The following is a 27,913-nucleotide window of genomic DNA, read 5'->3' as shown; positions in this document are numbered from 1 at the left end:
TATTGTCTGTAAAGATTTTAACCCGGAGGAATACTTTCACGAGAGGCAGGTTTCAAGAACCAAGAGTGTCTTTTAGTTTATCACCTTGCAGCAAAATGTAAAAAGCATTCAACACTCAGCAGATTCTTTACATGAACAGGACAGCTTCTAATCATTGTCCTTTAGCTACACGGAAATGTCCTGTTAGCATTAAATGCTGCACTTAGCTGAACTGATGGCTTTGAATATACTGTACAATGCTACATAAACACAGTGTTATAGTTTTTTTTAAAGGACAACCTGCACATGTAGTGTCGTGTTAATGTCTGGTAACATAAAAAAGAGTTAATCAAAAGTTCATACCATTTTTTTTAAAAAGTCCAAAATGTGCCTGAAACCATCAGCCTTCTTTAGGGTGGCACGGTGGTGCAGTGGTTAGCATTGTCGCCTCACAGCAAAAAGGTTCAGGGTTCGAATCCGGTCCTGGGCCTTTCTGTGCGGAGTTTGCATGTTCTCCTTGTGCTTGCGTGGGTTCTCTCCGGGTTCTCCGCCTTCCTCCCATCATCCAAAAACATGCACCTTAGGTCAGGTTACCTGGCGCCGCGCTAGTGGCAGCCTGTTGCAGCAGCTCCCCCCCTGAGAGCCCCCCTGCTGCAGCGAAGAAATTTCCCCTCGGGGATTAATAAAGTGAAATAAAAAAATTAAAAAAAAATAAGTGCTAGAGGACAGTAGCTCCCGTCAGTGACCTTTGACCTCCCTGTGAAGGCTGATATGGATGTACAAGACCCCAAACTTGGCAAATGGTTAATTTAAAGAGACCAGAGGCAATGTGGTCATTCACAGCAGAAGGTGCGCGTAAAGTGAAAGTGTGTAGGAGACACCTAGCAAAACATAACAGCAGCGTTAATTCTCACTACACTTTAAATCCCTTCAAGGCTCTCTGCTCTGGAGCTTGTCGTCTATGCTTCTTGCGCCGTCTCCTGGTGCCGGTGTCAAAGCAGGTGACCATCATGACGTTGGCCTTGCATAGACCGACCCTGTTCTCCAGCCGAGCCGTCACCACCTCGAGGGCCTCCAGGTGCTCCAGGGAGTCCACGTCGAAAGTCTGCCACAGGTCGACTGGGGAGGGAGAACAAGGTAGCAGTTTACATTACTGTATCAGGGGATTGTAGGTAATATCACCATGAAATTAAAGAGATTTTTTTTTTTGCTATCTAAAATTAGCCATGATATATCTGCAGGGTGACATTGCATTGAACGCTGAGATTTCTTAATTTCATCATGGTTTTGAAGGCTCTCCCATACAGTAACACTTGCTTTGCACTTTATTTGTCTGACTACTCCTCAGTCGATGGGTCCCACAATGCACCGCAGCACCTCGTGGTTTGAGTACAAAATAAATATATATAAATAAATAATGTAATGATGTGACCAATACTGGTCAGGATATTCCTAATGGAGGATTGTGGACACTGTCCCAGTAATAGCAGGATGCTGCCCCCTGCTGAAATGCTGTCACACCACAAACTCATTATTTGCCCATTCACTGAAAGAAGAACTTTAACCATCAGATAGTTAATCAATAAGCTATTTTATTTATTTTTCAATCAAAAATGGAAAACATTGTCCTGTTCCAGATTCTCCATTGTGTGTTCAGCTGCTTTCTTGATCACAGCAACTTGAAAGAGGGTACACATACATGAAAGGTGTCCAGTGATTCTGGAGGGTCTGTGTGTGCACCTCATACAACTAAATCCACACACACTGACACGTCTGCGCTCTTTGAAATGTCTCGGACCAATATTGGTGCTGAAATGTGGGAAAATCCTAATCTTCAGACTTTGTCCAGAGTTCAGAAAATGATCCTCTGAAACATTTAAAGCTGTTCTTTTTTTTTCTTTTTTTTTTTTTTTTATAGAGGAGGTAGTTGTTCACCTCCTGTTCACTGATCGGAAATATAGCTATTTTAAAATTTTAGATTTTTGTTGGTTTGCTTGTTTTCATTTTGGAAAGAACAACATTTTTATTAATTAATGGAGAAAAAGTATTTCAGATTAACAGAAAAAATGTCAATAATCATTACATCTAAGGCAAGTGACAACCAGCAGTGACGTCACCCATTGGTTTGTGAACGGCCGGTATGAAGCCTCAAGTTCGGATATTTGCTGGCGCCATCTTGCTAGTTGGGAGCGGTTTGAAGCCGGTAGTGACCATATCTGGACGAGCTGGGGAGGAGCTCGGTGGATCTGAGTCGATCTGATTGGAAACCCAGAGCTACTACGACCCCGCCCACCGATAGCTATAACCTGACTGCACCACAGGCCTGTATATCAAACACACACGCCCCCACAAACACAGCTTTTTGAGGCTTATTTTCTCATTAATGACGGGATTATTTTCAGATAGACTGCCAGAAAACGAATAAGAAGGCGCAACTTTAGCTAACAACACCGAAATAACTTTTCAATTTATTGACTCTGAAGTTCATGAGAGCAGTTGAATGGGATTCTATGGAGCTGGAGGCTTTTTGGAGCCAACTTCTCATGGCACTCGGAGATATTGCAGGTTAAGACACTTCCGCATCGGCCTCATTTTTCAGAAGCTACATCCACTTTTATATAGTATATGTTCTCAGCCTTTTTTGTGATGGCCTCCACTTGCTATACAGGGCATCTCTAAAAACAAGTTCAAGCCAGAGAAAAACAAATGTCACTGACACTCTTGGTTCCACTTGGCGGGCTCCAGCATGAGATTGTGTTTGGCCTGTTCCAGCTCTCGCCTCAGGTTGTTGTATTTGGCTCGGACCTCTGAGATCCTCTGCTGACGGTGCTCCAAAAACTTCAGCTTGGCATTGAAGCATGCCGGCCCCTGAAGAAACACAAACACACACATTTCACTGTTTTATTCGTGTTGTACACAGTAATAAATAAAAAAAGATTGTACTATAAAGACTTTGTGTATCTTCAGCTGCCCCCAGAATAAAGCAGTCACCAATCACTCACCTCTTTGCCGTTCCTATTAATAAATAATATTGCCCGGTGCATGGGCTGCAACACATTCACTTGAATCCTTACAAATGCACACAGGGTGTTTTAGAGGTTGGATGAAGAACACCACCTCCCTGCTCTCTTTCTTTCTCTCCACACACTCATAAACACCATGATGGGGCTCCTCTGGGGACTGAAACCACACAGGTCTGTAGGCTACAGTCACTCTCATTATATTAACCTTATTACACAGAAGGGACCATTTCAAAGGTCAACACGTGAATATATTTAAAGGAAACATAACAAAACTTTTAAATATAAAGGACAAAGACCTGAAGTATTGCACTACCAGTGATCTAACATAGACCTATATATATATATATATTACACACTCCTTCCTGAGTGTTGTGGTTTAGAAATTCTCTCCTTCCGAAAGAAAAACCAAAATCAATAAAACTCAAGAGGAGATACTCCCATTAAAATTTCAATCAATATGTGCAATTTCTTTTGAAATCATGTATTATCTTTTATCTACAACGTGTTGTGTTTGGTCTACTTCTAGTGTACCTCTTTGTTCTTTGACGCAGCATTGACCCAATTTCCCCCATGTGGTCATTAAAATTGTATCAAAGTTGCCGCGCCTGAGACTGGTGGAGGAAGGGAAGAGTCTCATGAGGCCAGATCTTTCATCAGGGGGACATTACGTCATCGCATGCACCACATCTTGCTCTTGGACATATTTCAGCTGTAGATGCAAGGTGGACTCTTTTATTTAAGCTTTACTTACTCAGGTCAGTTCATTAAGATGCAGCTCTTCTTTAACAACATGCCGCTTCTATATATATAACATCAGTTCACATACATGAACACCTGGTAGCTGTATAGTAAAACCACAGGCTTTACATCACTGTGATAGTGGGTTTGTGGATGGATGAATTTCAGTCAGTGTCAGTCTTTCACTTCCCCAACCAGATTTTCCTCTGACTTATTGAACTACTGACTGATGATCAGTCACCTTTAGGACACTCTTGCCCATCAAATTACTGAGATGAGACCATTTCTGGAGATGTGCTCATATGATTAAGATGTGAAATCACAACTGAATGTAACTAACACACTCAAATAAAGGGTTTTTTTAAATATCTTTTTCACAAGCAACTCTATAAACTTGAAAAACTGGATGTGACTAACTATTAAGTTGATCGATCGGCTCCCAGCTAAGCTAGTTTGGCTAGCCAGCAAGTTGCCCTTGAAATACATCCTTACCATAGATTGTATTTAAAAATGGACACAGTCTCCAAGTTTGAAAAGATAATCAAATGTGAAAGCGCCCTCAAGTGCAATACCAGTGGGGGCCACCAGCAGCTGACTCCAAAAAACTTCTGGCTCCAACAGATTCCCATTCAAAAGTGTGAATTTCTCTCATGAAATACAAAGTCAATACATTTTTTCCTAAAGTCATTTTGCTGTCGTTCACTAAATTCACTCCTTCTGATCAGTGTTCTGGTGGTTCTTCTGAAAATAATTCCATCATTAATTAGATATTCAGCCTCAAAGAGAGCTATGTTTTGGGGCATGCCTGGTTTCCGGTATAGATGGGTAGACATGGTGTCTTTAATCCAGCTCGTCCAAATTTGGTAATTTTAGGCTTAAAAAAAGATGACTAAAGGAAATGCCAGATTCAGGACTGTAGGTCACAAACCATTGACTGACATTGCGGCGGGTTGTCGCTTCATCTTTATGCACTTCTACCCAATTTCGTTCCACTGTATTAATATGGATATGATCGGAATGACAATTTTTTTTATCTTGAACCTTGAACCAGTTGGCCACAACTACTCTGTTTACTTTATTTCACTCTCACAGACAAGTATTTGATGACTGATGTGTACCTGACATGTATGAGAAAGGTTTCCAGACGCTGCTTGCCTCAGAATACTTATCTAGCTGGAGACGTGTTTCCTGAATCTTTGCAACAGAGCTGGTGAGTGTGACGCACAGTGAAACAGGCCATTATTGTAAGAATCAGTTTGAAAAATACCCACAGTTTTCTTTAACAACTAGTTTCATGATAGCAATTAATTAGCTAAAACTAAGATAGCCTACTAATTTAGCTGAATGTGTTCTACGCTGTGCTAAACTTAAAAAGAGCAAGAAGAAATTGAATATTTGACGAGCGATTTTCTTTGTATCAGAGGTTAATGAATCTGGGTATTTTGTTAACTGAGCGGCGTGACCAAGATCCTTTATCAGTGTGGCTATTCCCGCTGGAAGCCAACAGAGGTTGATAAAGATCATATATCACGTAATGCCCTTTAACCTCCTAAAACAAATCAAAATAAATCCAGCACCTGTTTGCCAGCACCTGCTCTTTTCTGCATCCTATGCACATTGTCGATCTCATAGACCTTGATCTCGTAGGCCTCCGGGATTCCCCGATCCATCCAGCGAGACCGCAGACCATTAGCCGAGCGTCTCAGGGACATAGGTGCATCATGGGAAAGATGCCGCTGGTGAGTACCTACAGCAGGGAGATGGCAGTGAAATGCAACATCTCAACTTTGCCAAGGTTTTTGTTTTTTCTCTTCTTCTCTCTCTTAAACTTTCGAAATTATTTCAATTTAAAAAGCGAATGAAACCATATTTAAGCATTTCAGTTGACTTTTAATCTTGTTTTTACTCTTGTTTTCTAATTCCCATGTTCGTGTTTGGTATCAAATTGTAGCACAAAGAGAAGCCACTGCATGCAGCCACTCTGTTTAAAAAACTGAATTTAGACTATTTAGAAATGGTGCTTATGGGCTTGCATGGCGACTACAGCTGCACTATTCATGATCTACTACATTAGTGTACGATAAATGAAGGGTTGTGTCCCCACGTGACCTTCGATGCCCAGACCATTGGCTCTTCTGGGAAACTGAGAAAACATTTTACCTGAGGAAAAATGCAGCTGGCAGGGCGACCATGTTGTTTATAAGATTCAAGACCAAGGACATGATTTCTCTCTCTGAATTGACTCAGTCTGCGGGTGCAGAAAAAAATGGTTTGTGCTTAATGTCATCAAACTGGAGATGAGTTAATTACAGAAGGGGACACTTAAGGAGAAATTAAGTACAGACAGAATTTAATCACTCGATTAACAGTAGATTATTTCAGGGGACTTAGAATTGATACGTCCCTTCATCATAAGCTTTGTGTTCTGGTTTTATTGCTCCATTAGCAGTATCATCACAATGTTAACCATGTTTTCAACAAATGCTGTTAGAGGTTAGTAATTCCATTAGCAAGTATTGTTAGTATGCTCACACCCATCCTGTAATTTACTGTACCAGCCAAGCACTCTCAATTTTCTGCATGTATGTCTACATTAATAAGTGCCACCACCGGATTCATATATTAGTGATGGTGCCTCCTACACAATAAGCTTTTAATGCCAGGAAGGAAACTGGGTCTGGCTGCATTCTCCAGATGTGGGTCATCTCTAATTAATGCCACATTAATATGTTATGTGGTCAGATTACAAACCAAAATGTCATGATGGAACCATCATTCATGTAAAAATAGTGTATATGATTAGCAAGTTGCATATACTAGATATTGTCTTGAGAAGTAATTATTTGTATAATTTGCGTAAACACCATATAGTATCTTGAAAAATTATTTTCTTTTGTTTCTTTTTCAATTTATTTATTCAAACGCTTTACTTTTAGACTATATTGAAATCTTTTTTAATTAAACATTTAACATGGGCCTTTAATCCAAATATTTTACTACTGCATGTATTGCACTTATTTGAACTGGCATGTACCAAAATCTCAGGAATAGATGCAGCTTTTGAGCACCTGTCATGTATACGGCATACTGTATACTGCCATAAGGTCATTGCTAGTAAAAGAAAAAGCTTTGTCCTCAGCTGCATTATTAAGCAATGGTTATTAAATAATGACAAAGTTGAAAGAAAACATTGTTGGTCCAGATGATTATCCATCAGCAATCATAAATCCCACTTGATATTTGTACTCCACTAGAGTTAAATGGAACCATTATTTGCTCTTAGGGCAGGAAATTGCCATTACTCAATCTTAAATGCCCAAATTGTTGCAATGATTAAAGAACTGCCTAGATTGTTTGCAGGTCTAGTCCAAATATTTTGAGATTAAATAAGAAAAACTACTGAGGATGGGTCATGATTTTCAAATATTTGTATAACCGTTAAATCAAATCGTTTATGTGTCTATCGTCTTATCTCCCTTGATTTTACCAGCGCCAGGTAGTGACGCGTGATTAGCACCAGAAGGTAGCAGTGATGCACTAAAAAGTGTTTGCCAGCCGCCAATTAAACAAGAAAAGGAAGAGAAGAAGAACATGTTACTACAACGCTACGGTAAAACGTGTGGCTCTGTGAGATTAGATGCTACTGTACAAACATACAAAACATGCAAAGTCTACGACAGTTGTCAAACAGTTCTGTGTGAAGCTCCTTCTTCTGTGATAGAATAACAGTCTAATGATACCCATTAAATGTTGAAGAGTATTTTTGCCCATCCCTAAAAACTACCCCCTAATAAACAACAAATTATGAGCACAAAGCACTTGGATGAAAGTTTATAGTGTTTCCAGAAGTGAAAGTCATTCAGTTCAGTTCATAAAAGGCCAGTTTAGCTCCAGGTGTTTTACCTGTGTTGCCTCGCCTCCGAGAGGATCGGCTGCTGCGAGCCACACTGAGGAGAGAGCTGCTCCTGTCACTGACAGAGTCTCTGTTCGAGGTGCTGCTGCCTGTGGCTTCACTGTCCCTGACCATGCTGTCGTAGCCACTGCTCACCAAACTGTTCCTGTTGGAGAAATGCAGGGAGGTCTTCCCCATAGCCGGTGGCAAATCTCCACTCAACACGCTGGTGGTGTCACTCGCGTGCCCACTCAGGTGATCGGGCATGCGGGGAGCAGTCATCTGGCTGTAAGGGGAGGGAAGTGTGGTCATGTGGTCTGGTCCTCCTGAGGTGGGACTGGAGGCCCTTTCTTTAAGGAGGTCTGAGATCCGACCGTTGACGAACCCCTGGATGGCGGATTTTGTAGATGAGCATGTGGAGCTCTGGCTTGGAGTCCGACTGATGGAGTGAAAAGACCGAGGAGGCGAAGAGGAAAAAAAGGAGGCGGTTCGCTCGAAGCTAACTGTTTTACCATCTGGGGAAAGACTGGCACTACGGTTGATGGCCTGCTGCAAGTTTTTGTGGGAGAGACTGAGGTTCTTAATGCTGGGGGCGGACAGTCGACGGACTTTGGGGCCAGCCATCTTCAGTTTCCCAACAGCGGAGAGCTTGGAGTGGGAATGCCTGGCAGAGTGAGGTACAGGGTTTTCAGAGGGGAAGAAGTGACGACTGTGGTCAGACCGAGGATTTTTCCGGGGGCTCCTGCTGGCCCTTGGAAAGGTACAGTCTCCCTCATGATATCCTTTATAACCTGCCCTACAAGTCCCTTCAACACTTCCCTTAGAGCTCCCTTTAGAGCTCATAGAAGTGTTGCTACTACCTCTTTCCAGAGTTGGGAAGTCCCTCGGGGTCCTCCCGAGGGAATTAGTCCGACTGGCCAGCTGCTCCAGTTTGGCATTAAAAAGCCTTCCACTGCCCTCAGTTGGAGACTTTTGCCTGCTGCTTGTATTATCATGTTTCATTGCAAGACTGGAGGTCTCAAACAAGGATCCAGAACCCTTTCTGAGAGAACCGCTAGAATCCTGTTTGAACTCTGAGCCATGTTTTCGAGGAGAGGACATATGGTGGCTGTGGTTGGCAGGGGAGTGGTGTCTGCCCTGCCTCCTCTCCAGAGTTACCCCTGGGCTACACAGAATGGATGATGTCACCCCTCTGGAGTCTCTGTGGTCGTCTGCCATGTGACAGCCAAGGAAGCTGTCCTGGTGGTTGGCGTTTTGCCAGCCCCGAGGTAAACTGCCTGTTTTACAGGAACTGAGGGCGGTTTCTTGGCAACCTGGTGAAACACCAATTCTCATGGGGTTACTCCCGACATGTCTGCAAACGCTTTCTCCCCCCTCTGAGACCCTTGCAGAATTGGTGTAATAAACATGCTTGCCATCTCTCGGGTGACTCTTGTCTGTATTTTGTGGTCTCTTTTCACACATTTTGTTTTCTGCTGGTTTGCGGCAGAATCCCAAATCTTCCAACACCATTGGATCATAAGAAATGTGGCCACAAAATGAGTAAAATGGCCGATCAGACTTTTTGACAAGTGTCTCTGAAACAAAAGTCCCACTTTTCTTCTCAACAATGTTCCCTTCTTTTGGGCATTGAACATTGTTTCGTTTGAGCTCAGACTCTGATTTTACTCCTGCAGAAGTTTCACGAGGACTTTCTTTTTCTTTGGCACCATTCAAATCACAATCTACATCCGTGTTAATTAACATGGGATTTATAAATGAGGGCAGGAACCTTTTTTCCCTTGTGAATTGATGTTGGGGCTTTTCAGTGCTATCCTCTGTGAATTCAGGCTGAACAACGGATGTTTTGATTGTATTAGCGGAACCTGCAGCTGTAGATTCTTCACTGATATTGCTGATTATTCTGATTGGTTTAGAGCTGGCAGAGCCTTGAACATGTGCCTGTGACTGGGCGCTGTCTCTGATACAAATAATGTTTCCACCTGTCCTCCCTCTGTCGTACGCGCCACTGATGGTCACCTCCTCCACCATTGAGAAGACAAGTTCATCTTGACCTTTTAGGTCCAGTGGCTGTTGAACAGTCACTGTGATGGTGGCCTTCATTTCCTTACTATCCTCCGTGGGGCGAGTATGTAAGACATCTCCAAGTATAACACTTTTAGCCAAGGAGTGTGAAGAGGAGCAGGTGGAGGAAGGAGATATGGGAGAGCTCTTGCCAACTGGTGAGGTCCTTTGGTCTGATTTGAACCAGTCAGCAGTTTCAGGACTCTCCTGTTTTTCTGGAGGCTGAAGTCCAAGGGAACTGGTGACAGTCTTTCCCTGATCATCCGCATCGAAGCCCTGGGAGGAGAGATCATCACCTGGCTTAAGAGCTCCAGTGTTAGGAATCTCAGACCGACATGTCTTGTTAAGGCTGAGGGTTTGATTTAGCAGTTCCTCACTGGAACTGGCTGCACTACACTCCTCACAGTCATACAGACCCGAGTCCTCTCTCTGAAAATGGTCTCCAGGGAAGGCACCATCTGTTTGGGTTTCCCCAGCAGAGGTCTGACTGCAGCCTAACCTCTGATTGAGCAATGTCTGTGGTGCCTCTGAAGCTTCAGCCTGTTTCCCCGTGTCCTTCTGGGGCAGTGGTTTGCTCATGACGTTGTTAAGAGAAGCCCCCATTAAGGAAGACTTTAGCACCTCCATCGTCATCTCACTTCCATCAATACAACCCAAACGTTCTTGAAGTTCTGCAAACGTGTCACATTTAAGGCAGTCCCTCTCTGGCGGCTTCCTCTCCGCATTCACAGCTTCAATATGTCCCTGAGCAGTTTCCTCTGTCTTCTTTTCTCCCTGCAGCTGAGGGATTCTCAGAAGCTCTTGGAGGAGAGCGGTGAACTCTGGGTCATCGAAGTCCACCTTGTTAGGATGCAAAGAAGGTATGATGGGCACAAACTCAGGTTGGGCCAGCCTTGGGGCTGCTTTGGAGTGGAACAAGCCGTCTGAGTCTATTTGGATGACTGTGTCACAGGACTGGTCACTACTGGAGCGCTCATCTAGCTCGCCACGCAGGCGGAAAGGACGGACATCAACATCTACCTCGTCGGTGGAGTGGAACGCCCGCAGGGACAAAGGCTGAGGTCCTCTCTTCTCTCTGTTCAAACTCCTCCCGCAAGGAGAACAGGAGGTGGATTGCTGTTGGGTAAAGACAAATCCTGTTGTTAGAACTAGCGTTTGAGAGCTGAAATACCAGTCAACAATCATTGGGGTCAATCACATGGCAATACAGTTTATGGAGTAAGTTTTAAATCAGATGAACTCACACCTCCTTTACGTAAAGGGCGCCAACACTGTCACACTGTTTGGTACAAAGATGTTACCGGATATGTGCGGTACCTTTGTCCTCTTCTGTGTCTTGCGAATGCGAGAAGCCATCTGGATGGTGAAGAAGGTCTCTTGAAGGTGTGCCAGTGAATCAGCAACTTCAGCGATCACTGCGGTGTGGCCATTTGCATGGCCCAAAGACTCTCGAAGGAGCATCGTCAACTTACTGCCCCTGTGCACAAACAGTGACAGACAAGTGTCCAGACATTAACTTGAGAGATACATCGGTCCTCACTGAGCTGAATCTGTTCATTTCTACATACTAATGTAAGGTTTTTAACGAGTATAAATGGGTGTACAGGCATCTGACTATCTGACTATTCAAAGAAAACAAGTTACAAGACCAACTTCCACTTCACCTGACCTTCAAAAAGTCAATACAGCTGACTCCAAGCCAAAGTATTAAATCTATATACCAATAACATTCTTACTTGCTGGGGGTGGTTTTATGTCCACTTAGAAGAGACAAGACAATAGGGCCGAGTTCAGAATGAGGAGGTTTATTTCTGCTCATGCCCCTCATACCACTGCACACGTCTATCATGGTCAACTTAGTGGGGCCACGTGAACCTAAGGATGGAAATCACAGAGTAGAGGAAACCAGAAATGTAAAAAGCTTAACATGTTTTCAAATATGAAAATAAGGAACACATAAATAATAAAATATATAATAAACTGAATTACATAAGTAATAACTGGAAAATAACTGATTGAAAATGCTGAATTCACCAGGTACAAGCTATTAGCTGAATATTTTATTTCAACCTTTTCCGATGGTGCTGCTCTCTGTACGAGGAGGCTGGACGTGAAGAGTGAACAACATTATGGAGCTGTGGGACAGGTACGTAACAAAGTCACTGTGTCGACGTGCTGTGATGGCGGCATCCAGAAGGGAAGCAGCCCGCTCTGCTGTGGGGGCCTTCACTCGGTTGTGGTTACGTAGCTGGAAGGAGGGGAGAGATATAAAATCGTATATGGAGTGAAGTTTTCATAAAATCTGCAACTTGATTTTTATCTTTTTTTTTCAATCTGGCAGATGCATGTTACTTCTGTTACTATGCGTATGTCATTGTGTGTATTCTGATCAACAAGTCCTCCAACCCATGCAACCACATGGGTAGTTTGTTCCAACTCTCACATACAACCAAGCGGCAACCAGCAGCGACATCACCCATTGGTTTGTGAACGGCTGTTATGAAGCCCTGAGTTCGGATATTTGCCGGTGCCATCTTGCTAGTCCTGAGCGGTTTGGAGCTGGTAGTGACCATATTCGGACGAGCTGGGGAGGAGCCTTAACCTGACTGCACCACAGGCCTGTCAATCAAACCCCAAAAACGTGGCTTTTTGAGGCTTATTTTACAATTATTGATTATTTTCAGATGGACCGCCAGAAAACTAATAAGAAGGAGCGACTTTAGCAAAACCGAGATAACTCCTGGAAAAATGTTATCGACTTGTTGACTGGTTGAATGTGAGCCCATGGAGGAGGAGGTTTTTTGGAACCAACCTCTAGTGGCACTCGGTGGTATTGCAGCTTAAGGCTCTTCAGCATCGGCCTCATTTTTCAGACCCGGAAGCTACGGCCATTTTTTTGTGTCCCAGCGGTCTCCTGCACCCAAGTCTGCTGTTGTGTCTAACATTCACCCAACCAACCTGCGATATATGTCATCCGAACTGTGTCACTTCTCCAGGATAAAAGATGGTCATTATTGATACAACAACTCAATGCTTAACTGGAAAACGTAATTGTGGGTCGTAATAAGCTGTCTGCACAAAACATCTATGGGATCATTTTTTGGAGGATGACAGTTTCATTTTGATACACATAACAAAATAAGAGGATTGCTTAGCTGTGGCAGAAAGTTGCACAATAGTAAAAAGTATTTTTAGGAATAATAGCTCTGTTGATTTTATTTCATTCTCCAAGTGTTCACTGGATAAAAAGAGAGATTGGCATACCTACACAATGACTTGCTGGCTTGCAGCTGACAAACAGCCGTGCGAGGGAGGACAGAGCTGCACAATCATAATGTAATCAGATGTAATCTGCTATGCAGTCTAATTGGTTTCACTCACTACCAGCATTATCTTCTTCAATACAGTGAAGACCATTATATAAACTGACTGTCTAAATACAATTAATACATAGTAATCTTATCGCATCTTGAATACAAAGACTAAACTTTAGCTTAGAGGTAACACAAACAAGAAATCTGACACACTATCTGAGTATCAGTGAGCAGTTAGTTGGTTTTGTGGACAATAAAAATATTCTGCCAGGTTTTCTGGAAACACTTTCTTGTTTAAACCTGTTACAGAAACAGTAAAATATCACTTATTTTGGTGTTAATTCTTAAATGGAGTGTTTGATGTGTTGCCAAAGTAGCTGAGCCAAAAAGACGTCAATTATGGGCAGTAAAGTAGCCGCAACTCTTTTAGTTCTGGATTTGGCAGTGTCTTGTTGATGTTTACAAAGATTGATTAAACGATACATTTAGTGCCAGTAACAATATCTAAATCATGATTTTAATGCTGATTCTGCTGCTCAATGTGGGTCACTGGATCACTGTGTGTTTAGGCAGAGCAACAGACCGACTGACAGAGACACAGCAGAGGTAATTTAACAATCCTCTTTTTCCTTTTACCTGTATCCCATAGACAGGGTCCTCTTGGACTCTAATATGGGCTTTTGGGCTGTCCTGAATGCTGCCTATGGATGGGACGACCTCCCCCAGCAGATCCCTCAGCGTGTCCTCCTCCCCGCAGCACAGCTCTACAGCCGACACGGACACAGTCAGATCGGTCCATGTCTTCTCCCGGCGCCGCTCGATGGCGCTGTACAGCCAGGAGATGGCACAGGGGATCAGCCCGAGCTTCTGGATGCTCTCCCCGCTCCCCACCATGCTGGACCAGGAGCCTGAGGCAGACAACATGTATGCTCCATGTGTAGTGCATACAAATCCAGTACACAAACATTTACATGCACATGCTGCCTGTAAACATGCGTGCACCACATGCAAACATATATACAGTCTGAGAAGCAAAATGTTTACATTATTTATGCTTGAGAACTATTTGAATCAATTATGTGTGTCAGTTACCCTATCTGATGCTTTGAATGCAAATGGGAACATTTTAGACTGTTTTTGGAAAATGGTAATGGAGCACTGCTCTGCAACTTGTAATTTTTTGCTTCACTGCACTACAGATCTGTACTTGTGTTTTGTAAGAGATGCCTGCAGTTCACTCTAATGATGACCTCATTTGCCAAAGGTTTTTTTTTTTTTTTTTATCATTTTCCAGAAAGGCTATAATTAACTTGGGCAGGTTTTTAGCAACCTAAAAAGTATATTACTGACTCAGCTAACTTGGAACTTGGAGTTAACTGTTTAGTTTTCACTGTGTTGAATGTGACAAGTCAAAACTGAACCCATATCTGGTTGGATTTTGTTCTGAGTGCTGTTTTTGCAGAACCTCCCAGGGTGCAATTCAATTAAAGGAATAGCTTAACATTTTGAGAAACAGGCGTTCATGTCTCAGCGTTGATGGTACTCCTTTTATCTGTAGGATAAATGTGAAGTTGCAACACGCAGTTAGCTTAGCATAGCCTCAATGCTGGAAACCAAGAAAAACAGCTCGCTTGGTGTAATTTGTTTGATTTATACAAAAAGAGCATGATAATTACAAGTTGTGTTTTGTATATAGAGGACTGTGTGCCAGCCAAGAATTTATTGGATTCAAAAGAAACATGGTTTTTGGGAGGTTCATGGGAGTGAGTTGTGTGCCTCCAGCTTGACCTTCTAAATTGAGCCTGTGGGGGACAACATGTACTTCTGTGGCATCATCTATGGCAACGTTGCATGTCACAGAGGCTGGCAGTTAGCAAGTGACATTAACCAAAGTGCATCGAGAAATGGCCATTTTATATCATGAGAAAGTAGATATTTAAAAATAGAAATGTGTTTTCCACACACGTGCAATACATATAGAAGAACATCTCAGTAGAAGACACATTTTTATGGACTTGTGTCATATTGTGTCTCCTTGTGCACTTTTGTCCAACAATAGTTCTGAGTTATGGACCTGTTTTACCTTCTCTCTCCTCTTATCCAAACTCTAATTGAATGAGGATAAGAGAATTGGTTTACTCCAATTAAAGAGCGGCCTGCCGTTATTCAGAGAGAATAGTATTGTGCTGTGGAGGAGATTGATGCCCCCCTGGCTGCGGGCCACATGGACTCTGTATCGGCCAACTAATTCAATCAGGTTTACGGAGAGTGGCGTCATGTGAAAAAGCAGCTCCAAGGAGACCCTGTCCTTACCCTCTGTGTGTGTGTGTGTGTGTGTGTGTGTGTGTGTGTGTGTGTGTGTGTGTGTGTGTGTGTGCGCGCGCGCGCCCCACAAATCTATTAAAGCCCTACACCACCACTAAGTGCAGGGCTCCATCTCTCTAATAGCAACATATTACAGTCCACTTTGTTTACTGCCCCCTCTGAGCTCAGCAGAATGAAATCAAATTTTTGTGTTTTTTGTGCAGTAGGTTGAAATATCAGGCAATGGGAAGCTTTTAAAAAAAACATACGTGTTGTATAATTGATGAATAGGCTTTTTTTTTTCTTTTTTTACAAAGTAACAGGTGAAGGAGGGGAAGAAAGAGGGAATTGAAATCGTAACATTTTTATGTCACTACTGAAAAAAAAGAAGGTAGTAAAGAGACAAATGGAGCAGGAGTGAAAGTAAAGGAACAAGGAGGCTGCAGATATGTATCACAATTGATACAAGGACAGAGACAGAAGATGGAGACAGCGTTTAAATGATAAAGGAAGAGTGATAGATAGCAGGAGTGGGACAGAGGTGCAGGAAGAGGAGGAGGGGGGATGCCCATCAGCAAAGATAAAAGCGTCCCAGTCCCATCTTCAGATTTTAACCTGTGGCCTCTCAGAGCGACCGATTACTCACCCACATCAGCACATCCTAAACCCAGGACGCATCCATCACTGCCGCTGAGCACACAGCGGATGACGTCAGCCAAGACGCCTGCACACACCTCGGCCTAGTCAGAGAGTGAACAAAGGAGGGCGAGCATCTTGTGATTCATCTCCACACTGAAAAAAGTGCATCCAGTTCAGCGGAGGAACCGGAGCAGAGGAGGGACGCATACTGATTCTGTAGATTCCGCCCCTGGGCTTAGATACTGTTAGCAGAGCTCGGAGAAAGTTGAATATAACTGATGGACTGTGTAATTGTGGTGGCTATCGAGGCCCTATCAGTTTTCAGGTCATCAGGCAGAGTGAGCCAGTGTAGCGTGCAGAGAGGGAAAATATGCTGAATACTTGAGAAAACACATAATGCATGAGGCAGATGTCACACTAGTTTATGTAACAGTTCATTAAGTTCATTAAGATAGATCAGTATTAAAAGCCTGAATAGAAACATTTAAAACCATATTTAGATTATTTTTCAGCAGTAATCAGGATGAAGAACCAAACCTGGCTCGACTCTTGTGGATAAGCAGCGTCGAAGTTGAAGGTCTTCAGAGGACTTTTGCCGTCCCTGCCGAGCGTCATCGTAGTGTGAGGTTGGCTTCTGGTGACTGGTTCCATTACGGTGACTCTTTTCTTGGACGGGTCGACCCGGAGAACAGGTGGTTGGCCTTGGCCTCCCGACAGCGTTGGGCTCACTCTCAGCACGACTTTGACCTGCGAACCAAAGAAAACGGGAAACAGAACCATGTTGAGATTTTACATACAGAATGTTATAAGCTGCTGAACACCATTTGAAGTTATTCATTTGACAGAGTAAACTCAATGGTTTGCCACACTAATGTTACTGGCAGCATCCAAAAGCCACAGAGGCTCGCGATTTAGCAGGCGGGTAATGTTATGCAGGATATAAAGGCACAATGACAGAGGGACAAGAGATAAGGGTCCCTGGGAATATCAACATCTTCCTCTGATGTATTATTAAAAACACTTTAAAACACATTAAAAACACTATAACCAAAATGACAGTATTTTAACTTATCATCCGATTGGAAAATTAACTTCCAAGGCTGCTGTCATCTCTGAAAATGTCAACACAACACCACAGTTTCTGCACGTAATGAAATCACAATCATCTCCATTTTAAGTGGAAAAAGAGAGACGAATATATCTGAAAAAATGGACAGAGCCTATAAACCACATGGCCGAATACAAGTAGATAGATACATTATAAAACGTATATTTCTGTAGCCTAATTATCCTTAACTCTAATGCTTGATGCAATAATATTCAAATTAATGAATTATTATACAAAACTAATTTGACATTGTCCAGTTTAAATTACCTACACAAATGCCACCTGCTGTTACCAGCACACTGTTTGCATGCAGCTATTGGGCAGTCATCTGGGATGGGGCCAAATGCTTTTTACAAGGGATTGATTGAGCAGCACTATTTCACTGAGCCCACCTGATTTACACACTGTATACATTTATATCCGAAAGGGTCAAACACTTTAAACTACTCTAAGACAAGAAAACTCCATTATTTATTAAACGCATGGAGACTTGGTGCCTTCAGAAACACGTATGATTTGGGACCCCATCCAGACTTTTGAAAATAAAACCAGCAACAAACGGAAGCTCGTGAAAAATGCATGAGTTTCAAAACAACAGGGTTCAAAAATATCCTCATAGAAAATTCAGGGTTTTAGCCATCACACACTCCTTACATCCCGAATCCTGAGAAAACTATATGATTGTTGCATCTCTTTAAATAATACTTTTGAGGCGTGTTTTGAGACTTTATGTTGACCAAAACTCTTTTTTTTTTTTTTTTACTGCAGCTTGTCATCAAATATAACTGCAAAATAACGTAGAAAGAGTCCAACTGAGCCCCTGCTGCTGCGCAGCAATGGGAAGCTGAGGCACTATTTCATGCAACGTAGGCTTTGAGAAACCTCAGCAGGGAAAGAGAAAGCCTTGACAGAACAGAGTGGTAAATGTCAAAAAGAATCAGGGTTGACCATTGCGACGAAGGGCTAAAGACGATGTACTCTCCCGTTGTGAATGCTTGCAACTGACATCACTTAAAAGTGAGGTAAATACTCTCCACACATCTGGCAATCTGTCCTTCGGCTTCATAGTCATCCTGATTTAAAAATACATACCGACAGTCAAAAAGATGTGATGATTCAGTTAGTGCAGTAACTACACGTGCACTTACAGCTGCATGACGATGCATGCCTTCTTCTGCAATATTTCTGCATGTCCTGACATTGATTCCTTAATGCAGTTCTCTACAGGAAGCCTGAGATTTAGAGGCCTGAAGGTCTTAAATTAAGTTACATCCTGACTCTGACAGACATTTAACAAGACTCGTAGGTCAAAGTCTGCAGGAAGACGAGGCAACAGAAAACATAATCAGCCCGATTCAGGTTTATAAACCAATTATAAAATTATGCTTGTTCAGAATTCAGGTCTGCAAGATTACAAGTAGACCGGGGCACCATGACACCCAGTCCAATGTGGTTTTCTTGAAACTGTACAGGACATCATTACACCATGATGACATCATCCCTCATCGACTGAATTTGAAACCCTGAGAGCCATATTCCATCTGCCACACGATACGTTCCCAGTGTCTGTGAAGGATTTCTTTCCTCCCTTTCATTATTTGAATACCTTATGCAAGAAGTGGCTACCTAACCCTATTGAACATGTGTCAAACTCTATTTATGAGGGTTCAATAATTCAAGAGACACATTTACAGGCAGAGAAAATCCTCCTCGGCTCTCACACACATACATATTTTTTGCACACAGAGGCAAACAACAAGCTGAGTGCTCGGGCAGGTGCGGCTGGCGGCGGGGTCCATCTGAGCCCTTATCTGTAATCCAAGAGTCCATCTATGAGACAACAGGAGGGCAGGCAGCCATATTGATCTTTGTCTCCCAAAGGAGGCCAAGAGAATGGAGGGGAGGAACAAGATGGAGACATTAGCACCGCATTACAGTGTATCATGAAGGAGGAGTGATATAGGATCTCCCCCAAATTGACTGAGATCTCTTTACTCCACATCACGGGTGGTAAAAACACCACCATGGTGGTGTTTGTGGGCAGGGATAGTACCATATTCTTTAAAGACACATCACTAACTTTGATCTATTCTCCATATTTACACATTGCAATATTAGGTACAAAGTTGTCCCTGTGTTGGTCTTCATCAAGTGAGCGGCATTTTTTTCTGATACATGTAAAATGTGGTGTGATCAACAAGAAATGAAGCAAAAGACAAAAAAGAAGCAATAACTTTGGTGAATAATTATTCCAAGTTACATCGCTTGATCAACATCAGCACCAGTCTTACACACTTTTAGTGAACAGTTGTATGTGAATGTGTATGATTGCTCTATGGACATGAGCAGAGGGCACTCATAGAATTTTGTGTCATTTTTGTGTTGGTAAGTTCAGCAACAGAGAACCTGGAAATGTTTTAGAAAGTCTACGGGAATGAAGCAATGAACCGGGCGAGATGTTTTGAGTGGCGTTCATGTTTTCAAGAGGGGCAGAACATCGCTGTCCCAGACCGAAGAAGGCACGTCAGGCCAGGAGTGCAATCAGGTGTTTTTTCTTTGACATTTGCAGGGTTGTGCTGTGAATTCGTCCCACCGGATCACACTTACAACCTGAACTGTTGCAAGATGGCACTTTGGTTCTTCAACATGACAATGTGCTCGCTTGTAGTGTAATGAAAATGCACAAATGACCCAAAGAAACAGAAACATTGCTCCCGCCCCCCTCGCCGTGACTTCTTTCTGTTTCTTTCCAGTTTCAGGTCTAATTGAAAATACACATGTACCAGTGGTCACAAAGCTGCGTAACTCAGGTGCTGATGTTGATCAAGCAGCATAACGTGGAACACTTGGTGACAAAACGCATTGCTTCCCATGCTCAGTGCGCAGTACTGTGCTGAGCTCTGTTTGTGCACAAAAAGAACAGTCTCTGAACTTCTTGATCGCACCTCAACTTCAGTGGAACTTTTGTACATTTTTCATTTTGATTAATGAAATTATATATGTAATGTCTGTGTACTGTAAAACATACAGTAAAAAAAAAAATCTGTTTTGTAAGTGCTGTATGTTTCTCTGTTTTTTTTGTGTAACATTCATCCAAGTTCAACAGCACTCAGCAGTTGGATAGTTTCCAATAATCGCTGTAATTTTAAACAAATTGCACAAAAAACAAATGTGGTTCACTGCAAAACTGATAATTCTGCATCTACATGTGATCAAATTTGAGGTCTACCTTGCCAACATTGGGTGAGTCTTTGGTTCTGGTGGCAGCTTGGAGCAGGCAGGAGGGGACTGGTGGTGGATTTTTCTGGATGATCTCCCTGAAGCAGGTGGAGTGATGAGAGGGAGCTGCATCGGAGGCCTGGCCCTTTTTCCTCAACGTCAGGTTGAGCTTCTCCGCTGCCCTGCAGGGAAGGAAGCAGGGGGGCATGTCATTTCTCTGAAACTTGTGCTGTAACCAGTAAAGAAAAACACTTGTTCCGATGTGGATGTCCATAGATTTACCTGGACAAAAAGGACATGGCGGCGGTGTTGGCAATGGTCACCACTCTGGAAATGTGAGGGATCTTTGAGCTAGCCTGTACAGTCCCGACATCACCACCGCTCAGTGTGGCATCATCTGCAGCCTGCTGGGGGACAGAGCTCATTATAAAAATCCAAATCTGTAATTGCACTCCAGTACCTACTCCAAAAGGGGCTATTATCACGGGAATTACTCTGGGGAGCAACATTGGGCGCATCTGTGTAAGTAGGGTATCTGGGCTGAGAGCACATTGGGTTAAACATACATCATCAGTCATATTTTTGATGTAGCTGGCTGCATTTGGAGCATGATGAATAGTTTGTGAAGGCTGTGGTGACTCAGAGAGAGAGGCACAGTAAACACACTGCCTGTGATCAGTCAGGCAGTCTTACGTAAAGATACTCCGACACTTAAGCTGTAGCTCCAAGGTGTGTTTTGCACTCATTATCTATTCAACATGCATCTCAACGTGAAGCCACCTAGCCTCGCAGCAGGCCTGAGAGCCAACATCTTTGTATTACCGCTCTCCGTGTCTCCACGTCTCATCAGTGTCTCAACCTCTTCTGAAGACAAAATAACGACGTTGACTCTCTTTTCTTTGAATAGCATCCAATCATAAACTGGCAATTAGCGCCAGTAGTAGTTTGGAATCAGACTGGGTAATAGGGTAACGTACGTACTTCTCTGCCCCTTCTCCTCTCTCGTTTTATCTTCATAACCTTTTGTATATCTTTACTTTCTCTTTCCCTCTGCTCTAATTTCTCTGAATTCACTCTCATATGTCCTTTTTTTTTATCTCCTGTTTTGTCCTCCCTTCCCCACCCTCCATGCTATCCTCCAGCCTCCCATCTTGTACACTTCACTTCTCTTTCTCTTCTGCTTCCATCCTCGTGTTCGTCTCCTCTCTCCTTCCTCCTCGTCCTCCTCTTTCACTCATATTATTTCACTTCAGATGCATAAACTTGTATTGATCCACTCTCACACTGGACTCCCCTGTCTAATCTCTTATCCAGCACAGGATATTCTCATTTGTGGATGACATTATTGGTAGATTTAATTTGACAAGTTGATTATGATTCACAGGTTAATTACAATGAATGAAAGTGTCCAGTTGAGCATTCATTCAGCCCAGCGCTCCTCAGCTTTCTATTCATACGCAGCACATAATGAAAACAGTAGCAGATAAACCACTAAAATTCTTTGTAACTTTTTAATTCAGACTGACAAAGACAAAAGCAGGCCTCTCGATTCTGGCTTGAGACCATCAATTTTGCTGACTGTTTTTCGCAGATTTTATCAGCTAGCTAATTAGGGTGGCACTCACTCCATGAGTTGGATGAAATTGCAATCTACAGCTGACTCAGTGTTTTTGTGCTGACTTGTTTAAACTCTGTTTAAAGGATTTTAAAAAGGTACATGATGGCTAAACGATATTGTCCTGAAAGACTTACCAACGGATAATTCCTGTAGAAGACATTGAAATATCGCTTTTGTTTTGCAGTTTAGAACTTGTTAATTCTGCTATTATACATATGATTACACTGTTTTATGCCTACTCATTTCTGCTCTTGAACAAACCCCCATACATGATCGTCAACATAAGGCACACTAACATATGGACCAGCTCCTACAGAATATGTGACATCATGATTTTTTTTTTATGCAACTTCTAAAAATGCTCCTTGACTAGTTAGCTGAACAGGCTAATGTTCAGAGCATTTAAACACAGTTTTTCTATATATGCAAACCAATATAACACCGCAGCGTGTAATACACTTGTCAGTCCACTAGACAATACCGTGTAAGTGTCACGTTTTACATCGCCGAGGCGTGAAAAGTATAGACATGTGGTTTAGGCGCCATTAACTACATGGTGTGGGTTAGAAAAAGATCATGGTTTGGGTTGAAATAAGGGATTTTATGTAAGTAAAATTATAACGTAAGTTACTTAACGCACATTACATGATGTACTGAGCTAAAAAGAAATCCACGTTGCTCTCTCGCAGACTCAAGCGGGGCCTCTAGAGGCCTTCCCTCCTACTTGGACTTCATCATTTTTGGTTCATCCTCACATTACCTTCATCACATGACCCCCTTCTTATACATGTGTGTACTTTTCATGCATAAGGGAGGCAAAATGTGACAAGGACACGGTATCCTGAAGTGGACTGACGGGTGTAGTACACGCTTTGGTGTGATCACATATAACTCGTTTTGTATGCAGTATCACTTTTAACAGAGCTCCATGCACACTACTTAGTTATGTAGAGAATTCCAGAGGTTGCCAGAACTGCCGTACATGGTTAAAGCTGCTCAGGTATGATTGAAATATTGTCTGTCAAACAGGTCACAGGGTATCTACAAACAGTCTGAAAGGTAGGATTTCTGGATTTCCCTTTTGGCTGTGATGATTATGAGTAAAAAAAAAAACACCAAAACTGAGCCAACATCATATCAATATAATCTAAAACAGTTCTCACTCACCTTGTTCAGGTTCAGCCAGAAGCATTTCTCATTGGGAACTTTGAGAAAAGCTGGCTTCCATCACAGTAATGTATATTTCACCAGCTGCAATGTTAAATATGACCGTCCCCCCTATTGATCACAAGTGCTTTTTGACTGCGTGGCTTTTATGACGAGGGTAAATCATGACCCAATTCCATTCCATTAGCAAAAGTACTTTTAAGCAACGTGGGATCGAAATAGGCTCTGATTAGGCACTCTGAATCATTGGCTTGCTGACATGTGCACCTATAAAAGACATGCATTACCCATATGCTCATTAAAAGGGGGATGCACACTAGGGGATGTGTTATGTGTGATTTAGTGGTGGGAGAAGGCTTTTAGGGGTACCTGACGGTAAGTGTAGACGGTGACACCATCAGCTTTAGATACAGGTTTAGAGGCCACCAGCTGCTGCTGCTCCTCTACCCAGCGGTCCATGTCGGTGTTGGGGGGCTTGGCCGGCCCCCTCCGTCTGATGGTTTGCGGGGTCCTCTGAGGCGTTCTGGGGCTCCGCGGGCTGTGAGGACTGTGAGTGCGACTGCGTGGCTGATGCACAGCCGTGGCAGCCTCCTGTGAAGCCCTGTCTCCGTGCTTTGTCTCACTTTGTCCCAGCAGTGTGCCGGAGCTGAGGCTGGCTACAAAAGAAGGCTTAGCTAAGGACTGACCCCTGCTCAGAGCCAGGTGGACAGCCTCCTGTTTGAGCTGGTTCAGGGTCGTGCCACAAGCTCCACACTCGCCCTGCTCCCTCTCTCTTTCCTTGGACTCCGTGGCGGACCGACTGTGGACGCGGAGGTTGTCATGAAGAAATGCTGACAGGTCACTCGAGTCCTACAGAAACAGAAATCATCCTAAAATTACAAACTGGAAAATAATTTGCCTGGTATTGTTGCACAAAACTGTTGATCCATGTTAAAAAAATTTCAAAATAAGATCACAAATGTACCTCAGTGAAGACATAATAATGAAGGTAATTTGTTTTGTTTGATATCTGTCTTGAAAATTATTAATTCTGATATGAGAATGGAGTTGTAGTAAGGCACTGCAAGCAATCTCTGCACTGAGTGAAGTAATCATGGAGTTAGTATTGATTAATACTGCCCCTATAATCCTTATATGTGCTGTAAAAAAATGTATTTTTTGCACCTTTAAAACAGATGAAACATGTCATAAATCTTAGAGAACAACATACCATCATGGAAAACTTGTAAAATGTGCATTTTATTTTGGTAAGCTACTATAAAACAATAATAATAAAATAATAATAAACTGGAAAAAACTGTCTTTTTTCTGAGTGACAGCAGCAGTCATTCAGTATTAGCATGTTGTACAGTCATGTCATTACTGTGTCCCCGTTAGAGACAACTGTTATCCAGATAGTGGGCAAAAATCTAAATTCATTTAAAGACTGACAAGAGGAGGTTTGAAAAAGTTGAAAACACAACTTTTAAAAGTAGTTTTTTGACACCTGAGTTGCAGCCTGGACCCCGGCTGTCAAATCGAGCAAAATGGAATCAAACATCAAACCACCATCTCGTTTTTCATCCTGACAGACACACTGTTGTGTGACATGCCAACATTCAGCACACACACTCCCTGCCTGCCTCTGCCCATGCACCCTCTCCATCCAACAGGCCTCCAACACTGCCAAGGACCCATGCTCCCCCGGAGGAGTGCTAAAAAAGCTTTCAACTAGTATTCAAAAAGTGCTGAAACAGCAGGTTTTAAATTATTCCACTAAATAATATTAAAGTGTTCTCCTGGTAGTCTACGTCAAACTAAACAAACTCTACCATCTGCCACTTTCAGTTTCAGGTTGAGTGGCCTCCATTTCATAAAGACAATATATGACAAGTATATATTGAGTCAGAAATGTCCTGCAGCAGCCAGACGGGTGACTGGACTTTAAGCCAGCCTGTCTGAAAAGATGATATTGTAGAGCCATGATGCTTTTGAGAAATCAGGATCAATAAACCTGCAAGGAGCTGGCCGGCTTATCAGATTTCTACTGACCATGTCTGTGGCCGCAAGATTCCATCTCTCTCCCTTCTGCTCGCACTGTGGTCTCTCTCCGAGAACATGATGGCAGCCGTGCCCCATCACTGAAGAGAACAAACATAAATAGCCTTCCCCCCCAGCGGGGAGGACCGTGGAGATGCCACAAGGATGTCGAGATGAAATATTCATGCCCATTTAAAACCACTCGCACAAGAATGTCACTGGTTTACTTTGTCGATTGGAGACCAAATGAAGGATGATGTGTGGATGTGTGTTCCTCTAAAAGGCACCGCAGAGACTGATGGGCCCACATGAAACACTTGTTAATCGTCTTGAATATACAGTGAAGCACTTGGCAGATAATGCGTCAAAAGCAACAAAGTCTGCTGTGTGTGTTCATGTGGGGCTGCAAGTGATGATTACTTGCATTATCAATAAATTTTCTCACATTTCATTGATTGTTTGGTCTGTTGAATGTCAGAAAATCGCTTTTAAAAATGTAGATTACAATTTTTTACAGTTGAAATATCCATATTGTCTGTTTTGCCCAACCAATATTCCAAATCAAAAAATACATTTAATTGTCTACAGAAAACAAAGGAATCCAGAAAATATTTACTTTTCAGTAGCTGGGACCATTTTATTAAATTATCATCATTATTATTATTGTTTTACGTTTATGTTTTCAAAATAACGGGGTTTTTTTTCGGGGTTTTTTATATTTACATTTACATATATATATTTTTCGTTACATTGCTGTATATCGTTACATTGCTGTATATCTTTTTGGTCCTCTTAAAGCTTTTTTTATCGGCCTAAAAGTATACGCAGCCTGATCATAAGGGCATCTCTGGTCCGTACATCCCCGCTGAGCCGCTCTCCCACCGGAGCATCACTGCTACTGACCTTGCAGGAGAACTGATGGTGCACAGCCAGACTCAGCGCCTGTTTCTTCAGAGCAACAAGGGTCGCTGAGCACTTCTCACAGCACACAACTTTCCGATCAGACCTCCCGAAGCCGGGACTCGCTGGCAGTGGTCCCTTACATATAGTCCTGAAAGACATGGTACTCCTGATGCGGTCTCCTACAGACCCAGGGAGGGACTTGTTAGACGGGACATCGTCTGCTCTCTGGCACATATTCCGATGTGGGTCGCCCCGGGACCCCCCGGCACCCTCCGGAGTGGGGCGCTCCGTGGACTGGCAGCCTCTCCGTTTAGAGCTGGTAGAAAAGCCAACGGGTTCACAGTGATGCTGCACTTCTGAGTCCTGAGACACAAATCATTTGAAGAAGGATGTATGTGGGCTTTGGCAGTGCAGGGAAATTAGATATCAATCGACGTGGACAACTGTAACCACACCCAAATGTTTGTTCTGGCAGTGCAACAATATCAGTCTTATATGAAACTCTATAGACCACCTAACCGTTTACTTAAGTCAACAAATTTGACTCATAATGAATAAATCTGACTCACCCAGTGTGCTCTTCTGACCGAGGCAGGAAATCTGTCTCCTCTTCCCGTCACAGATGACATGACAACTTGTAAATATTTAAAAAGATAGCCGAACAAAGGCAGGCAGCATTTTTGTTGAATTTTGCCACCGTTTCGAGGATGTAAAGTAAAATGATCTCACTCATGTTAGGCTGAAGTGAAAAAATATCACAAACTAAAAGGTAGGAGACACTTGTCTGCCTGAGATGATGACAGTGGCACAGTGGAGAAGGAGTGGGCGCACTGGAGAACACTTCATGAATTCACTTGGCTATTTATTAGAAGCTCCTGAGGGAGGCAGTAAAGAGCAACATCCAAAAACAACAGGCGGGTGCTCAGGGTGCAGCGAATGATCCATAAACAAGCTGTGTCCATAACGGTGCCTCATGTCACTGCTCCTTCTCACAACGAAATAGTCCGTGAATGACGTGAAATCACAGAAACATATCAAATTACGGAAAACATCATGATAGCATTATAATACATTCCTTATAATTTTATTTTATCAACTTAGAGCTTTAAGGAACAGTTTTTTTCCCCAAACAGCTTTACTGATATGCAAGAGGGTCTGCATGTCCAATACATCACAACTTAAAACAAGTCAGGTGTTCAAATGATGTATATTAGAGGGGTAGTCAAACAACTAATATTGAACCTTCATAAAGTTGAGACAAACAACAAACAGATTTTAGAAATGTATAAAACAGAAAGTCACATATTGTGCTCTTTATACTCTTTATACTTAAGTGGATCCTACATTTTCCAAAATGCACTTCAATATATAACACAGTCCATAATGCTTCCACCTGCCATTAAGCCTATCACATGTGTACAGGTGTGTATTTGTAGTGTGGTGTTCTGCCACTTTTGTGTTTGCCTTTAATGACACATTCTTCCCAGTTTAAAATGTTGATGAGAGCATTTCTGAAAGTACATGTTTGAGAACAGTTCTGGGAAAACACTAAATAAACAATAAACTGACTGAGGATCCTGGCGTGTGGTGCCTTTTACGCCACACAGGATCACACTTGTTAGATACTGTTTTCTTAACTTGTAATTAAGTCTATCTATCTATCTATCTATCTATCTATCTATCTATCTATCTATCTATCTATCTATCTATCTATCTATCTATCTATCTATCTATCTATCTATCTATCTATCTATCTATCTATCTATCTATCTATCTATCTATCTATCTATCTATCTATCTATCTATCTATCTATCTATCTATCTATCTATCTATCTATCTATCTATCTATCTATCTATCTATCTATCTATCTATCTATCTATCTATCTATCTATCTATCTATCTATCTATCTATCTATCTATCTAT

General features: G+C 42.4%; 1 protein-coding gene across 7 annotated transcripts; it reads right to left on the bottom strand.

Annotated features, from left to right (window-relative positions):
- Positions 1-643: 643 nt before the first annotated feature.
- Positions 644-26,798, bottom strand: kif26bb (kinesin family member 26Bb). 7 transcript variants are annotated; one of them, XM_069158664.1, is made up of 15 exons: positions 26,557-26,798; positions 25,988-26,350; positions 23,435-23,914; positions 20,563-20,687; positions 20,291-20,462; positions 16,491-16,700; positions 15,961-16,054; positions 13,647-13,918; positions 11,767-11,944; positions 11,433-11,571; positions 11,014-11,173; positions 7,644-10,812; positions 5,318-5,487; positions 2,697-2,847; positions 644-1,098 (listed from the first exon to the last, which is right to left on the bottom strand). In XM_069158664.1, the coding sequence occupies exons 1-15, from the start codon at positions 26,614-26,616 to the stop codon at positions 893-895; spliced, it is 5,949 nt and encodes a 1,982-aa protein (XP_069014765.1). In that variant the 5' UTR covers positions 26,617-26,798; the 3' UTR covers positions 644-892. The 7 variants fall into 7 exon arrangements, with proteins under 7 accessions (XP_069014765.1, XP_069014766.1, XP_069014767.1 ...); XM_069158665.1 differs by having other exon boundaries at positions 20,563-20,684; XM_069158666.1 differs by having other exon boundaries at positions 883-1,098; positions 5,332-5,487.
- Between the last annotated feature and the right edge of the window lie 1,115 nt (positions 26,799-27,913).

This window comes from Embiotoca jacksoni, unplaced genomic scaffold (assembly GCF_022577435.1).
Source record: "Embiotoca jacksoni isolate LCO1_2020_lvr unplaced genomic scaffold, fEmbJac1.0.p SCAF_23, whole genome shotgun sequence".
NCBI classification, from domain to species: Eukaryota; Metazoa; Chordata; class Actinopteri; family Embiotocidae; genus Embiotoca; species Embiotoca jacksoni.
This window is presented reverse-complemented; position numbering and strand designations above follow the sequence as displayed.